Source organism: Humulus lupulus, chromosome 7 (genome assembly GCF_963169125.1).
Source record: "Humulus lupulus chromosome 7, drHumLupu1.1, whole genome shotgun sequence".
Lineage (NCBI taxonomy): Eukaryota > Viridiplantae > Streptophyta > Magnoliopsida > Rosales > Cannabaceae > Humulus > Humulus lupulus.
This window is the reverse complement of record NC_084799.1, coordinates 207,167,656-207,185,311: the sequence shown is the minus strand read 5'-3', so window position 1 is coordinate 207,185,311 and position 17,656 is coordinate 207,167,656. Positions and strand designations below refer to the sequence as shown.

Here is a 17,656-nt window from a genome sequence, read left to right as displayed (position 1 = left end):
AGACTCTCTGTTTTGTCTCATTACCTGTTTGGACACTGTGTTTTGTAAAATAGTTCAAATAGGCCCCTAAACCTGATTTTGATGAACACAAAATTGAGTATAACAACACAGTTCTTAGGCAGAATGATTATATTTTTGTTTTGAGTTATTAGTTTGATGAATTATTTGTGATTTTAGTTCAAAAAACTTTGATCAAAATCAGATTTAGGAGTCTATTTGAACTATTTTAGAAAACACAGAGTCTAAATAATCCAAAACCGAGACCATTTGAATAGTATTATCCTATAGTATTCTAATAAATTTGATTTGAGCTATCTTGATAAAGACTACACTTTACACCATATTAGGCCTAATAACCAAGAAACTTAATATTTCAACATCTCATTGACTAATGAAATTCTATCTATCCCTAAATAAACCTCCTTTTTCACAAAACCCATTAGTTGATTCAACAATGTAACATCTACAACTAAGGTAGGTTTTGTTTGTAGGGACCTCAAAAGCCAACCCCAACGTTTGGGGCAACAAATGTTTTTGTTTTTTTAATTAAAAATTCAATCTTTTTCATTCTCTCTCCCAATTTTCCCTGTCACTTATTTATTTTCCCGGAAAACACACACAACCACACCACAGTACCATTTTCCCATCATTAATGGTTTGTTTGTTACCATTACCAAAGACCAAGATCAAACCTTTTTCTTCAGACTCAGACTCAGACTCAAACTCAAACTCCAACAAATTAATCAAATGATTTTCTCTTCTTTCCAGACATCCTTGCCTTCCTTTCTCATCATAGTATCAAACTTTTTATTCTTTCTTCCTTAAGAGCTCTCAATCCAATCCCTCGTTTGAGTTTCACCGCCATTTTTGTGCACCGAGATCTGTTTCAAAGCTCACCCTTTTCGCCAATACATCCAAAACCCACTTCACTCTACTCATCACTGACCCACTTCGCCATTCCAATCGCTCATTTCTTTTTTATTTTCTTATGCCAAAAGCTTCTGGAGATGAAGATCGATCTGGTGATGATTCGAATAGACTCAAGATCTTTAGGCTCTATCTGTGGCCATATTTAGCAATACCCATCAAGTCCTTCGGCGGTGATTTCGTCTCGCCGATGAAGCAGCGTTCGGTCCGACCTCTCTTCTCCATTTTGCTCCTCATCGTCTTCGCCGCCACTCTCAGTTGCAGAACCGCGGTTCGTGATAGCTCCTTCAGCCTCCTCGGTTCGATCCCAACTCTACCGCCACCACCACCGGAGCCTGTTGTTGTTTTCAATGAAACATTGCTCAAGTTCGCCGCTATTGACATAGCTGAAGCTCAGTCAAAACAGGAGATTGATCAGTTGTTGGAGGGCAACTTCGATAGCCTTGGAAGGTACAAGGCTTTCACTCGTTGGAGACGATTTAATCACCGAGATACTAGAGCCCAAAAAACCTCATCACATGGGGCGCCATTGTTGCTCCGCTCTCCCAATTTCTACCGCCATTGGTTGAGTTTCAGAAGGGTCTTACACGATTGGGCCAGAACCAAGAGATACCAACCAGAAATCATGTCCGAGTTGGTTAGACTGGTGAAGCAACCTATTGACCAGCACAATGGTTTGGTCATAAAGGGTTCAGAAGTCCGGTACTCTTCCTGTGCTGTAGTTGGGAATAGTGGGATTTTGCTGAAGAGTGATTATGGTAAGCTTATTGATAATCATGAAGTGGTGATCAGACTAAACAACGCTAGAATAGAGAGCTATGAAACCAAAGTTGGGTCCAAAACGAACATGTCTTTTGTGAATAGTAACATTCTCCACCTTTGTGCTAGGAGAGAGAGTTGCTCTTGCCACCCTTATGGAGAAAATGTTCCACTCATTATGTATATTTGTCAACCGTTACATTTCTTGGATTACACTGTTTGTAACTCCTCCCATAAAGCGCCTTTGATGGTTACAGATGCCCGGTTTGATGTGCTTTGTTCGAGGATAGTGAAGTATTACTCTTTGAAGCTTTTCTCTGACGAGAAAGGGAAGTCTTTGGAAGAATGGGCACCTGCCCATGATGGTGCTTTTTTCCATTACTCTTCTGGGATGCAAGCTGTTGTGATGGCTTTGGGGATTTGTGATAAAGTTAGCATTTTTGGGTTTGGGAAGTCAGAATCAGCCAAGCATCATTATCATACAAACCAGAAGGCTGAGCTCCATTTGCATGACTATGAAGCTGAGTATGCTTTTTATCGTGATTTGGTTAAAAGACCTCAGGTAATACCGTTCATCCCATCAACTTTCAGGATTCCTCCTGTGGTTTTATATCAATGACAATGACAGTGAGCCATTTTTCTTGGCAGTCCGATTGTTTGTTTGTTTTGTTTTTTTTTCTTGGTGGAATTAGTAGACATTTGTTGGCAAGGTTTAGATTGTTTGTGTACTGTGTTCCTCGTGTTGTAATTGTAATATGCTGAATGGAACAATCAAAGGGATAGAATTGTTGAACTTCCATTATTTGACCCTGTACTATCAAAGATAGTTTTATTGGGGTGATACCAAATGTAAAGTTGGATTATGTGAATCTGGTTCTCTCATTTACTTTATTAGATCAAGATTTCTTCTGTATTCTATTCTACAGAGTTTGTGCATAATTTACTTACGTTGTTATCACGTGACGTAATTATTCCATATCTTTTTATATATTCTTTTGGAACAAGACATTAGAATATATACTAATATGACTGATGAGATAACACAATATTTGAAGTAAAAAGTTGAATAGTAGTTTGAGAATTGTGCCTGAAATGCTTAACATGCCAAGTTCTAAGGTACCACTTTGCATAGGTTGGTACTGTTCAGAAGAGGTTTGTAATCATAGATTGCTATACGTGCATCTAGTTTGAATTCAAATTTCAACTCTGTAGTTGGTAAGCTCGTATAGAATAGTATATTGAACAACTTATTAGATATATAATAATAAACTTTGAACACATTCCCATCAGAAGATTTCTGTCACATCAGATTCAACTCTGGGCTGGCAGAAACCATGTATAAGAAATGGATATCAAATCATTTCATCCCACTCGCCAACGGAAAGAGAGTTGCCCATTCACTTCTGGCCTCAAGTTTTTTCACTTGGAAAGTGCTCTTTACTCTGTCGATAACAAATTTTAGTTGTTTTATCTTTAGTTCACATAAATTTGGTTAGTTTTGCCATGTAAAGCACACACTAGAATTGATTTTACTTGTGTCTCATTTGCAAATGCATTTTCAAGAAAGTTTACTGAACAGTGAGCATTTCAATTATTGATACGAAACAGTTCGATGGCCCAAGTTGTGAAAAGGTTTTCCTTCAGTGCCCAGGTAAATCAACATGCAACCAATGTTCAAAAACTGTTTATTGCCAAAGAGAGAAGGAAGTTTACTTTATTTATCTTTTTGTCCTTGTCTTTATCATGTAGTATTCTCTTTATATAATAACATAACCGGTACATGCATGCAAACTATTGAGATCTCTATTATCCTTTTATTGCTGCTGTCCCATAGTGGATGACTGTTCATAGTGTTTCTGATATTTCTTTTGTTCCAGTTTCTTCTCAGCTTATTCTCCACTTTTGGATTTGGGCAACAGGACAGCACACATGATAGAATGGTAGTTCACATAATCCATTTATATTCCCTCTGATTACATGCAAGTTTTCCTCTTATATAATTAGATTCAGAAGGCTGCTGTTAGCTGTTGCATGATCCAAGGTTGAATTAAGCTTCCACAAACAAGAGACTACTCAAACGAGACACAGGTATGGACTGATGAGTGAGTTCATGGCTGATGATCATATTATCTACAACAAAACGTCATCACTACCTTCTTACATAAAGCTTTACACAGAAGGCTCAAAAAACCATTATTAGCCTTTGCCCCTCGTACAAAAGTATCACAGAAGAAGATTCAAAAGGACAACCGGCCAACTTTCTTTTCATCCCATATTTTCTGTCATAGCTATCTTCTTCTGGTACATCCCTTTTCACTCCTCCGTGTCTAACACAGCATCCTTCTCTTCAAACCTTACTGCCACCAGAAACCTTATACAGACCTGTAAACACAGAAAATAGAGGAATCAAAAGTGAAAAAAGATCAAAGTCCTAGTTACCCAACTACAGTATTGTCATTTTATTTAAAATTTCCGAGTACCTGTCTGGGGTCATAGACTGCATATTCATTATATTCAAGGAAGCTATCTTTATGCTCCGAGGAAACCAAACGACCACACGGGACTTTGATGTCTCCTTCCCAAGTCAAGTGCTCTGATTCATCTGTTTTTTTTCTACCCAAACCCTTCACTCCCACCTTTTTCTCTTCCAAAGACTCTGTATCCTGCTACCAAAAATTGTAACTAGTTGTTAAATAATTCATCTAGTCAATGCTGAAAGTTTAAATTGGAGACAGTTTCTGATAACTTTATCTTACCTCTGGTGGGCTCTTCACTTCTGTTATTTCATTCCCTAGTGAAGCTACAGCCAAAACCAAGAACCCTTCTGGCCTATCCACTGCAGTATATCCATACCTAGCTGCTTCTGCTGCAGCATCAGAACAAACAATGGCCTTGCCAAACTGGTACAGTATTACAATTATCAGTTTATAATCAGAAACCTAAACTAGGGGGGATAAATATTCTGTAATGGGAGTTGAGAGGAGAGGAGAAGGATAAGAGACATACCATGTATCCTGGAACAGGAAGAGAGCATACTGCTGGCAAAAACCCTTGATGCAGGTGCCTTAACATGTTGGAACTTCTTGAGCCTAAACCATAGAGAATGACCGATAAACAGCTCTGTAATATCCAAGGAAAGTTCAGAGTTAAGTGAGGAAGACAAATGTTTTAGTGAGTATCTTACCACACCATAATAGGACTTTGTTTGGAAGTTTCTTCATTTCTTCAAGAGAAGGGCAAGCCTTGGATTCAACTACAAAAACGTTTTCTACAGAGACCCCATATTCCTGGAAAGCACGAAAGCATTTAGGGTGTCGATATTTTTCAGTTGAATACAAGTTTTTCTTTAAAAATAATTACATGCTTACAATATCACCAACTTTGACAGGTTCATAGGTCTTTTCCAGGTAATTCAAGATCATCTTGTAGTCATCAGAGTTTTTCTCCAGAGGAGAGATTGAACAGCCCAGTTTGTTGTATCTATCTGATAAAGGGTCATCAAGGGTACCTCCACTCATATCTCCTATGAGACTTGAAGCCACTGTTATGTCTCGGACAGTCTCGAATGCAGACGCAGCCTACATGATAAAGATGGAATATGAGCACTGAAAGTGGGGGACAAGTACTAATGTAAGTATCTCTGTCACTCACATGATCTGCAAGTTCATGAAAATCCCTGAAAATGAAAGGCCTGGTAGAGTGCATGAGAGTAAACCATCTTTGGCTGAAGTCAGACCAGACTGCCTCAGCTCTTCTTCCAGATTCTCTCATTGTTTTCACAGTTTCAATGAACTCCAGAAGGACTTCCTCACCTGAATAGTAAGTTTCTTTTGTAATAATATTTTGAAGAACAGACAAATAAATTTGGAAAGGAAGGGGAGAGATTAGATTTCTCACATCTCTTCAAGTGGACATTGGAAACTATCCCTAATGGCAGGTCTGGAGAGTCTAATCCCATTTCCATAAAGGCATACCTGGACTCAAAATGCAAAAACTTTTTAGACTCTGATGCTGGATAAGAAAAAGAAAAAAAAGAGGTAATTTGTACTTGTATATCTCCTGGCTGCACAATACTTTCATCAAATTTGCAACAAGAGGCTCAAGTCTGCAATGTGTTGCAGCAATTCCTAGCTGCCGAAGGCTCAGAGCCCCATGCCTTACTTCTACTCCATCAGCCTATGCAATAAACATTGAAAATGTTAGATCAGCAAGATTTACAAGACCCCTGAAACACCAAAATGAGAAGAAAAAAAGAGTTTTACCATATCTATAGGATAGAATTTCAATGGCTTCTTCTGGATCTTTTTCTCTCTTTCCCATGGTTCAAACTCATTGCCAGTTACTTCCTCAAACAGCCTCACAAACTCTTTCAGGGCATGGTCCACATTCTCCCATTCTTCCTGCCTTTCCTCTGCGTTTGGGTCATCACCAACTTTACCTTTCTTGTAATACAAATGGAGACGGTTCTCCGGTACCATAATCAGTTGCATTATACAGTAACTGCAAGATTTGGGCATGAGTCAGAGAATGAAACACCATTCCAAATCTCAACTTAAATAAGAACTTGATAGTTTATTTTACTGATTTAGTCCCTGGGCCATATCACAAAGGGAAAAGGCACAGTTGTATAGTAAGCCATCCCTCTCAAAGATTTTCCCTCCTTGTTCTTGCAACTTAGTATCCTTGTATACTCCTCTCTTTCCAAAAATCTTGAGCTGTAATCCAAACAAACAACATAGTCTGAATCAATAAAGGTTTCATTGCAAACAACTCTGAAGAAGGCAGGTTCATACTTCAGCTGATATTGATTCTAGTGCTTCTTCACTTGGATCTTGTTTGTCCCAAGGGATTCCTCTTCCCTCCACAGAGAGATCAGATACTATATCATAAGCTTCAAGAGGCTGCACTTCTTGTTTCTCAATGCTGTCTACCAACCATTCTTCTCTCACTACAGGTATGCCTCTATCCCTGCAGTAGAAGGATAAAATCCTATTGTAGACACAAATAAAAACTTTTAGAGCTCTGAATGTATAATGCTCTCTTAAGTAACTTACATTGCTTCAGCTAGCTTAGATGTGCCCCCGCGGTCTCGTTCAGCACTGGCAGCAACTAGACAAGCCACACCTGCAGAGATTGACAAAAAAGAAAGCTTTTGTGAAAAGCTGCTGAAAAAAACACAATCAACACCAAGGGATAATGGTATGTTTGTGGTAGTACCAATAACAGAGTTGGCAACTTTCCCTCCATGTTTCTCAATCTCTTTTCTCCAGTATTGCTACATTCACATCAGCAGCAGCCACTAAGTATATAGCTCCTCATCATGTGAAACATACAGAAGAAAATTCAGATGAAATACAACATACATGGGTTCGTGAGAGACGCCCCATCAGGGAAATAGTCATTCCTATGAAAGGTTTATCAGTTGCTTTTAAATTTTTGCCGGGACGGTGACTCGGGTCTTGATATTTCTTCAGCAACTGCACAAGAAATAAGATGAGCTCTATAAGAATCACTCAATATCTGGAGGGAGGAACAAGTTAATATTTGTAATAAAGAGATAAGAAGTCCAACATCTGAAACAGGGGAGTTGAGCACAGAATCTGGTAATATGATGGGTTCATCTTTCCTTGGCGGGTCCCTTGTGCTGAAGGTGCAAGTTGACCACTCACTGTATGAACCATTGCAAGAAAAACGTATCCCATTGTACTCCAGAGTGCCACTACAAACAGGGCATTTGTCTAATGCTCCATAGAAAAGTAAGTCTTGGCTGTTTCAAGTTCAAAGGCAATCAGTTTAAAACCTCTTGTTTCTTCACCAAACTTAGGACTAAATGCTTATCCAGAAAAGTCTTAAGGTTCAATATTATCTTAGGTTCTTATGTGCTCTTAGTTGTTTGGTTAAGGTTCAATATTCTCTTTAAGTTATTGGTGGTGTTTGGTTAGAAGCAATGTAAACATGAGAACAAGAATTGAAATAAAACAAACTTCAATACGAGTAAAAGAAGTTGATACTTTCTTTTTCCCGGTTGAATTGAATTCCATTTCATTCATTTTCCCAACGAAACATACCCTTATAGGATTAGCTAATACAACCAAACACACCCTTAGTGATTAGCTAATACAAGTGCTAATGCCAGAAACTTAAGTCTCCTAGAGGCTAGTTATGAAATTTGTACTATTACTCAAAACATGCATGAGGAAAAAAAAAGACTTTTAAGGTTCAAGGTTCTCTTAGTGTCTGAGAAATGTAGAGAATCAGCATACCATCTTCGGACTACTGAGGTATCAGAACCGGAGGAGTCTAGGCCATTGGCATCCAGAATTTCGCGCATATGATCAAGTGAAAGGTGCTCATTGATTGCTATACAGAATTCCTCATACTCAGAAGCTATATGTGCAGCACCCTCCCCATTAGAATGGCCGCTGTCGTTCTCCGGCGGTGGCTGCCTCGGCCTCTTCGGAGAGTGCTCAGCTTCATGCCCCTTGTTCTCTGCCTTGTGCTTCTTTGTCATCATTCTGTCTTCTGAATGAGATTGAGACCTTGTCTCATGAACCTGTGTATTCAACACCCCAATTCAAATTGGGAAAAGAAAAACCGTTAAAATTTTCTAAAATTTGGAGAAGAAATAGCAGTGATCTCTGAATACTAGTGACAAGAATAGTATTGCGCAAGATGAAAGATAACATTAAAGAAACTGCTATCATTTCCCACATTGTATTAAAGAAACTGCTATCATTTCACACATTGTCTTTCAATATAATCTCTCTCTTCTTTTTCTTTTTCTATTAAGATATTCTTGAAATTTCTATCAACTTCATTCTGTTTAATGAATTTTAAGTCTAAATGAATGTAAAAATGAAAATAATAATAATAATAATAATAACTCTACTACTTCCCACTTAACTAGCTCAAAAACCATGAACTTTAAACAAAAGCCAACAATGGGAAAACCAGAAAAGGTTCATCACCTTACATAAGTTAATAAAAGAAAGAAAAACAAAACCATTTAAGAAGAAAAGGCAGCCATATTTTTGTCAAGAATAGATGTTGCACAAGATTATATGAAAGATAACATTATTAAATAAACTATTATGTCCAACATTGCCGTTCATCATAACCCTTTTTTTCATTTTTTTTAGATGCATACAGAAATTCTTGAAATTTTAATATCTTTATCAGAGATAGTGAATTTCAACTCTAAAATATAAAAAAACCTATGACAAAAAAAAAACCTAGCTTGCTCTTCCCACTTAGTTCAAAACCCCAAAAAAATTCATCACCTTGTAATACAATCAATCATATGTACAAATATATCTATGATAAAAAGGACTAAAAAAACCATTATAAAGAAAAGACTAACCTTCATGTTTGAGCTGAGGTCTTCTCCAATTGAGGAGAATCAGAGAAGAAAAATTCTCAGAATCTGAAGTACCCTAATTAACAAAGAACCTTCTACAAAGAAGGAAGAACCCTTTCTTTTTCACATCAACTTCTTCTCTGGCACTTAATTATAGAAGAACCCCAAGCTGACACGTCCATGCATGGCATCTTCTGGCAATGGCCTTGGCCATTCCTGCTGTCATCCCAGTATTACAACATCTGTGGTGTCGTTTGACACGTGTCCAAATGGGTCACTTCCCTTGCTTGTGTCGTTGACAAGTGGCAAAGCTTGGCTAATAACTAAGTAACCGAACAATGTTTTGTTGCCTTTCCTTGGTGTGGTGCATGCAAGTGACGAGTCTGTTCTGTCCATCTCCCAGGTCCCTGCTTGCTCTTTCCAGTTCCATCATCGTTAGGTGTCGTTTGGGGTGGTGTGCGTGTCGTTTTATGTGAATCCCAATGTCGTGGGGTTTCTTTTCGAGTGTTTGTGTAGTGTCACTCAAATTGGAGTTGTGATGAGAGTGTTTGGAACACCATGGTATACTATTTTAAGAACTTTTGTACTTTTAAAATTATACTAAGGTTATAGCTGTGTTGTGGAGAAAAACAGCTGTATCTGTAATGATGTGGGGAAAAACAGTTGTAGTTGTGCTCTAAGGAAAAAATGCTGAGTATTTAGTAAATTATAGATTTTAAAATAATGTGAGTTGGAAAAACTGTAGCAGACTATTTGATAAACTATATGATTAAAGTGTTATTAAATATTAAAATACTAAAATAAATGTCATATTTATTTTGTTTTATTAAAATAAATTTACATATACTAAATATATAGATTTCAATATTAATATTGTATCTATTTAAACATGTTAACATTCAACAATAATAAAGTAATCATCATCAAAAATGTTATATTATATAATGTACACATATAATTATATATGAGAGATTTTTCAATGGTTATTATTCATGGTTACCATAAAACACTAAATAAGTTTTTTTTTTTTTTTTTATGAGAAATGATTATAGTGATGATGAAAATAAATAAATAAATATATAAAATCAATAATTTCGAATTTTTTAGATTAATTAGGTAATAAACATTAATTGGAAAGATAATGGTCACATTAATTTCAAAATGAATTTTTTTCTCATGGAATGGATGAAAGAAATGAATCAGGAATGAAGAACGAATATTAAATAAGATTTTTTTATTTTTTATTTAATAAATATGTGACCGTGATGTCATCAGGTAGTCCTTTCAAAAGTTTGAAAAAATTAAAATTTATTTTTAGAAATATTAATTAACAATTATAAATATGGATCATTGATCTTAATCTAATAGTTAATATTAAACTAATCATTCATGACTAGTAACCATCCATGACTATAATATTAAAATAATATTACAGTGTATAATAAAATCTATATTAAATATTTGTTGTTGACGCCGTTTTTCGTCAAACAGTGAAAGAAGAGCACAAAAACAATAATAAATAATGGTCAAATACAATAAAACAAATCAAACACGCGATTTTTACGTGGTTCAGCAGTTAAATCTGCCTAGTCCACGAGTCTCTGTTATTAAACTCAAGATTATCTCTGAAAATTCTTAAACATGAATTCTTCAGAGTTTTTTCTCCAGGATCAGAATTTCGGTCCTTTACAATGGTGCATGGCTTCTCTATTTATAGAGAATGATGCAGAATACTATCCCACATATTTTGGGTAGTTACTCTTTTAGTGTAAATTAAATAAATGGCTTTAAATGTCTATAATCAGATATAAAAGGAAACGTCCCTGAAGACCAGGAAACGCATAACTGATCAAATAATATCCCACGATTCTAGGGGATTTATATTAATAAATGAGGATTATATCTCATATTTATAATACTTGTAAATATTCAAAGTGATTATTGCATATCTCCAAGGCTTTAGTCTCCCAGGTTTCCTGTCACCTTTCGAGCTGGAGACATCTTCTGAGGTCACTCAACCTGTTCGAGATCGTATGCGCGTCGAGCTCGGGGAACCCTGATCCGAAGTTGTCTCCGAAGATTAATGTGTTCCCGGGGCTATCTTTCGAGATCATGAACTCTTCGAGGTCACCATACTCGAGATCGTCCATATCCTGCAAGCTCGGCATATGATCCTGGAGCTTGCTTCCAACCTTATGAGTCCACTTATTTGCGAATCCAACTTTCGAGGTCATAATTAACATGGCTCGAAATCTGGGTATAACATTTTGCCCCCTCAAAAGTATTTGTTCGAATCCTAAGAGAAGGAAACTTTTGAACTACTTTCCTTGAGAACTGTATCGTCACACCTTTGAAAATGGACACGCGTCAGCTGGGTATTGCTCACTTTTGGTACTCGAGTGCCTTGGAAACACGCCCACGATCGTCCGTCTGACAACTTTTCGGCACCTTCTTGTCATTGATCCCCATCCGTTCGATCTAGTGAGGATTTCACTCGACGCTCCTGATTAATTCCTTTTCCCCACTTATATATACAAGACCCCACTCTTCATCTTCTTCTTCACTTTTACATTCATTCGCCATAAGCAAAAAAAAAGAAAAACAAACTCAGAGACCTCTCTGCAAAATTCCTATTATGTGCATGTTTTCTCGACCAAAGAAGCAAAGGAATCCTGGTCTGTTCGAGTCAGTGAGCTCTTTTCTGCAACCTCTTCTTCAATCGACGATCTCTCTACAATCGCCATTACTGTGTAAGTATGCCATTTTTTTTATTTAAACTGTTCTTGCTGTGTATCTGTTTATACTGGTTTGCATCCATGATAGGAAGTTCTAACACGATAGGCTTTCATGCCTTTTAGACTTTCATTCTGGATTTTCGTCTCTGGTTTATACCCAGTTTTGATGTTTGAATGTGGTTCCCATTTTCTGGGTTTTGAAAATTTTAGGCAACGTTTCTTGTGCTCTAAGCTTTCGGACAAAAACGTGGGTCTTGATAAATGCACGAAACCCAAAGACGCCCTTCCTGGTTAACCGCCACTCTTCTTTCCCTTGAATTTCGGGATTTTCAAAAAATCATCTACGCTCCTTTTCTTTTTTGTGGAATACACGCCCCTGACTCTTCAATAAGGGTCTTAGTATTTAGTCTCGTTCCTAAATTTCCGAGCACAACCCATCGAGCTCGTGATTCTTGCATGCATGGCCCTCACCATTTTTTCTTTCTCGTTAGATGTCACAGAATCTGGAAAGACGGTGGGGGTCATTGCTGGCAATCCCTTACGAGCCGAAATCTCCGAGCCCAGAATCGCTCTTCGCTCGGAACCAACGTCGGATAAGAGAATACGAGCTTGCACGCGAGCAAGAAGACATTCGAGCTCATTATCGCCGCCAGATAGACGAGGTCATTGAAAAGAAGAGAAGAGTTCTTCGGGAGGCCCTCTATCCGGAGCCCAATTCAGGACCTAGGCCCATTCCCCTCGACCCTGCGCTAAAAGTCACTGTTGCGTATCATCCAGTGGAACTCCAGTTTTCATTAATGGGAGAAACTTCATCCTCGCAGCCGAGGAAGGAGATGTTCGAGGCTGAGCTCTATTGGAGCACGGTTACCACAACCAGCCAAATATCTGAAATCCTGACCTTCCATTGCCTTAGCTCGTCAGACGCCTTTAAGTGTCGAGTTCCGACCAGCCATGAACGGAGCTGTTTCGCTCCTGGCGGCCGCGACGCCACAGTGAGATACGCGGCACGGAGCCAGGAGCACATGAGGGCAGGAGCTTTGCTGCCCTTGAAGTCTTTTTTCAAAGACTTTACTGATTTCGTTGGGTTGGCACCGTTCCAACTCAAGACCAATTCGTACAGGGTGCTGTCTGCCCTGAGGTCCTTGTACCACAAGCTGAGGTGGGAAGGACCTTCACCTCAAGAGATTTTATATCTCTTTTGTTTGAAAAGTAACCCCTCCCGAGCTCGGGGAGGGGATGGTTTTTACTATCTCTCGAGCTATCCCAAAGAGACGAAGGTTTTTGGGGATCTCCCCAATCACCCGCCTGATTTCAAGAAGGCCTTCTTCTGGACAGATGGTTTGTCCCCGTCTCGACATTACTCATTCAGGCGGATTCGTAAGTATTCTCGTTACTTTTATTCCTGAGCTCGAGACTTTAGTTCTTAAATCCATATTTAGACGAAATGTGTTTCGCTTTTCAGCTAATTTTAAGCGTCCCACCCCCAATGAAGCAATGATGAGGCACAGAGAGGCCTTGCTCCAACTTCCTTATGGCAGGAGGTCTCTCTCGTATCTATTACACGAGGACAAGCTCCGAGCTTGCGGGTTGTTGGGAGAGGGCCAGTCAACCTCTGACTGATCCAGCAAAAAATATGAACGCTGGGAGGAAGTGCCACTGCCCACAGGCGCCCTTCCTCTGAGGAGAGATAGGAGGCCATCACTCCCAGTTCATCTGAGGAGTCCGCGGTCCGGGAATGAGGCCAATGATGAAGCCTCGAGCTCGGACTCAGATGAAGGTAAAGTCCTCCCTACCTCGAGGATGTGGTCCCCTACACTACTAGAACGCAGGCCCAATAGGTTAGTCTCGTGCCCACAGGATAGATACCACTTCTACATATGGAGTTGGGTAGATGACTGTGTCCATAGGTTCGATAGTGGGCTCGGGAAATATGATACCATGTACACCACGGACGAGGTGTGGAATGGGATAGTTGTGCAGTACGGGACCAATGATTATAGGGACCTCTCGAGGTTATCACCTACTTATAGGGAAGGCACTCCCCCGCCTCCTCTGAAGACGGGGGAATTTCATGGTCCCCAAGCTCGAGCTCGGGGGAGAGTTCCAGTTAGGTTTCTTCTATCATCACTCTATATGTCTGATACCGAAATTACTTGATGTGCATTTCTCTTTTACTGACTCACTGTGTTGTGACTTGTGCAGGCGAGATGGACTCCGACCTTGACACCCTTATCGACAATGTAGGCACCAAGAGGAGCAAACGCCCTAGGGCGGGGTCACTGAAGACCGGTCAGCCGGGCAAAGGCTCCAAGAGGTCCAAAAAGACACCTCCCCTTGCCCCGCCGGTTTCGAGCTCTATTGTTGCGTCGACTATCCAGGCTAGCGCCTCCACGACAATGCCATCCTCGCAGGCCGTCGTCTCCGCGGTTGCACCGACTTCGCTGGTTGGTGCCCCTGCCATTGAGTCCCAACCTCCTGTGGTGGGCGAAACGTCTTCAGCTCAGCTTTCCAGAAGGCCTTCTGCTTCTCGAGTTTAGAAGCTAACAATCTCCACCCATATGGACTCGTATGTGGTGGATAATACTGCTGGACCTCACGGATCTATGCTGATCTCGGATGTTATGTCCCGGATCGGCCAGAGCTATGGCAGTTTCGAAGCTCCTCAGTGGCAGTACCTAATTGGCACCCGAGACCGCACTGTCCTTTACGAGAAGAGTATTGAGCACACTGCTGCGGTAAGTATCCTTCTATATTCCTTTTGCTTACATTCATACTGACCTGAGGCTAATGGCGGTTTCTTCCTTTTTTCAGGCTCTTGCCTTCACTGCCCAGCTCAATTACGAGCTGAACAACGAGATCCATTCGAGCAGGACTCATGCTCAAGAGGCGAAGGACCTCCACCTTAGAGCGAATGACGATCTGAAGGCGGCGAATGCTAAGCTCGAGGCAGTGGTTAAGGAGCGTGAGGACATGGTCAAGGAGCTCGGAAAGCTGAGAGCTGAACTCGAGGAGCAAAAGAAAGATAATAGCCAGCTTCGGGAGACCAATAAGAAGCTCGAAGAGGACAAGGCCACCACCTTCGACATCATAGAGGATGCCAAAACTCGCCTTCTTGCCGAGTACAAAGAAAAGAAGGAAAAGGCGGTCGACTAAGCCATGTACCGGATGTGGGCTTATAATGAAGATCTGGACACCAGCTTCTTAGGTCCCCACGAGGCGTCGCTTCTTGAACGATGGAATGCTCGGCTCGAGAAGGAAGAGGCTGAACAACTCGAGAAGGAGAAGGCTGCTCCGGACACCGTTTCGGAGGGAGCTCAGGAGGATAGTCATGCTATTCGTCCTGGGGGGTCCGGTGCCACTGATGTTGAGAAGGCCAAGGAGACTCCTCTTCCTTGAATCTGACCTCGGGGAGATCAGCTATCGGGGCTGCGTCCCCTTATTTCTGTAGTTATTTTAATATATGCCCACGGGGCTGATACAATTTCTTTTACCATTCTTTTATATGCTTTACATTTCTTGGCTCGAAATATTTTGCATATTTTTATATTGATGAGCCGGTTATGTTTATTTAATTCATACAAACATAGTTTGGATTTAGGCTCGAAATTCGATGCATTCATGCATAGTTTATTCGAATTATCCGCTTCCGACCTCGTTACTTATCAAGGTCGGATATTACTTTAACCTATGAACTCAAGAGTACTTATATGGTATGTAATGTGAATGATCTGGTTATATCTTTTTTTGTTTAGTCACTTTTCCTCATCCTCATTTTTTGTTCCGAGGTTAAGAGTTTGAAACTATTTTTCTATTAAGATATTCCAGCCTCGGTCTCGACTTGTCTCGTGATAGGTTTAGGCTCCTACTTATCATCGATCAATTTTTTGGCTGGTTTGTTCCAGACCTGTTAAGTTTGCACATCTGGTTAACTCCAAACGTTTTAGATTTTTGGTAGTTCGGTTTTGTCCGAACTATCTCAGCTCGCGTATTTGGTTATATCCAAATACTTCATATGTTTTTGACAACTCGGTTATCTAGGCTCGCGTACTTGGTTATCTCCAAATACTTTAGATTTTTTTTTTGATAAGTCGGTTATGTCCGAACTATCTAAGCTCGCGTACTTGGTTATCTTCAAATACTTCATATATATATTTTATTTTTTAATCTGATGGTACATATACCAATGATGCCCCCTTAATATCCTATGAGTGTGACCATAGGTTATTAAATTAAGAGAGATTGCAAAAATAAAAAGAGATTACATATGGAACAAAATAGACCTTTTATTTGATGAAATTCAAAAACAAACAAACAAACTAGTACAGATAGAAAGTCATGGTTACAGGAAACACTTCCTACACTATTGGTAGTAAGGTCTAAGGTGTTCACCATTCCATGCTCGCGGTATCATGCTCCCATCCAATCTCGCAAGTTTGTATACACCAGGTCGGATGACTGACTCTATCTGGTATGGTCCTTCCCAGTTCGGCCCGAGCACCCCAGCTGCTGGATCTCAGGTTGCTAAGAACACGCGTCTTAATACCAGATCTCCCATTCCGAACTTTTGATCTCGAACCCTCTTATTGAAATATCGTGTAGTTCGTTGCTGGTAAGCAGCGTTTCTCAACTGAGCCTCTTCTCTTTTTTCATCAATCAAGTCTAGGGTTTCTTCAAGCTGAGTGTGATTGGAACTTTGATCGTAAACCTGAGTTCGAATCGTTGGGATTTCGACCTCGATGGGAAACATTGCCTCGCAGCTGTATGCTAGAGAGAACGGGGTATGCCCTGTTGAGGTCCGAGCCGTGGTCTTATACCCCCAAAGGACTTGAGGTAATTCCTCGGGCCATCGTCCCTTGGCTTCTTCCAACTTTTTCTTCAGAGAACTCTTGAGAGTTTTGTTAACGGCCTTGACCTGACCATTCGCCTGAGGGTGAGCCACAGATGAAAAACTCTTTATTATGCCATTCTTTTTGCAAAAGCTGGTGAACAAGTCGCAATCGAACTGAGTTCCGTTATCGGATATGATTTTTCTCGGTACTCCGTATCGGCATACGATGTTCTTTACCACGAAATCAAGGATCTTTTTCGAAGTTATGGTTGCCATTGGTTCAGCCTCCGTCCATTTCGTGAAGTAATCAACGGCAACTACAGCATATTTTACTCCGCCTTTTCCGGTTGGGAGAGAGCCTATGAGGTCGATGCCCCATACTGCGAAAGGCCATGGGGATGTCAACATGGTCAGTTCGGATGGTGGAGCTCGAGGTATCGTGGCGAATCTCTGGCATTTGTCGCATTTCTTCACATACTCAAAAGAGTCTGTTTTAATGGTTGGCCAGAAATATCCTTGGCGTATGATCTTCTTGGATAGGCTATGCCCCCCGGTGTGGTCTCTGCAGAACCCTTCATGAATTTCTTCAATGATTTTCTTAGCTTCGGGAGGGGTTACACATCTAAGCAGTGGCATGGAATACCCTCTTCTGTATAGCTTTCCGTCCAGAATGGTGTAACGAGGAAGTTGATACATCAATTTTCGAGCTTGATTTCGATCTTTTGGAAGAATTCCATTTTCGAGATAGTCAACTATTGGACTCATCCAGGTCGGCTCTGTTTCAATCATACACACATCTTCCTCGTCTGGCTCAGTAATGCTGGGTGTTGATAGGTGTTCTACGGGTACAACATTCAGTTCTTCATTTTCGGCGGAAGTGGCGAGTCGAGCTAAGGCATCTGCATTTGAGTTTTGTTCTCGGGGAACCTGTTCGATTGCGTAAAATTCGAAATACTCCAATGCGGATTTTGCCTTCTCCAGATAAGCTGCCATTCTTGTGCCACGAGCCTGGTATTCTCCCAAGATTTGATTAACCACGAGTTGGGAGTC

General features: G+C 40.2%; 2 protein-coding genes across 2 annotated transcripts; one reads left to right on the top strand and one right to left on the bottom strand.

Moving 5' to 3' along the window:
• Positions 1 to 537: 537 nt before the first annotated feature.
• Positions 538 to 2,604, top strand: LOC133789292 (beta-1,6-galactosyltransferase GALT29A). Its single transcript, XM_062227089.1, has one exon. The coding sequence runs from the start codon at positions 989 to 991 to the stop codon at positions 2,303 to 2,305; it is 1,317 nt and encodes a 438-aa protein (XP_062083073.1). The 5' UTR covers positions 538 to 988; the 3' UTR covers positions 2,306 to 2,604.
• Positions 2,605 to 3,963: 1,359 nt separating this feature from the next.
• Positions 3,964 to 9,369, bottom strand: LOC133789293 (protein ADP-ribosyltransferase PARP3). Its single transcript, XM_062227090.1, has 18 exons — positions 9,047 to 9,369; positions 7,950 to 8,239; positions 7,258 to 7,453; positions 7,050 to 7,163; positions 6,904 to 6,961; positions 6,741 to 6,810; positions 6,480 to 6,654; positions 6,268 to 6,401; positions 5,949 to 6,186; positions 5,735 to 5,862; positions 5,584 to 5,660; positions 5,338 to 5,498; positions 5,055 to 5,264; positions 4,871 to 4,973; positions 4,693 to 4,775; positions 4,443 to 4,586; positions 4,167 to 4,349; positions 3,964 to 4,068 (listed from the first exon to the last, which is right to left on the bottom strand). Exons 1-18 carry the CDS (start codon positions 9,050 to 9,052, stop codon positions 4,000 to 4,002), a joined length of 2,439 nt encoding a protein of 812 aa, XP_062083074.1. The 5' UTR covers positions 9,053 to 9,369; the 3' UTR covers positions 3,964 to 3,999.
• Positions 9,370 to 17,656: the final 8,287 nt, after the last annotated feature.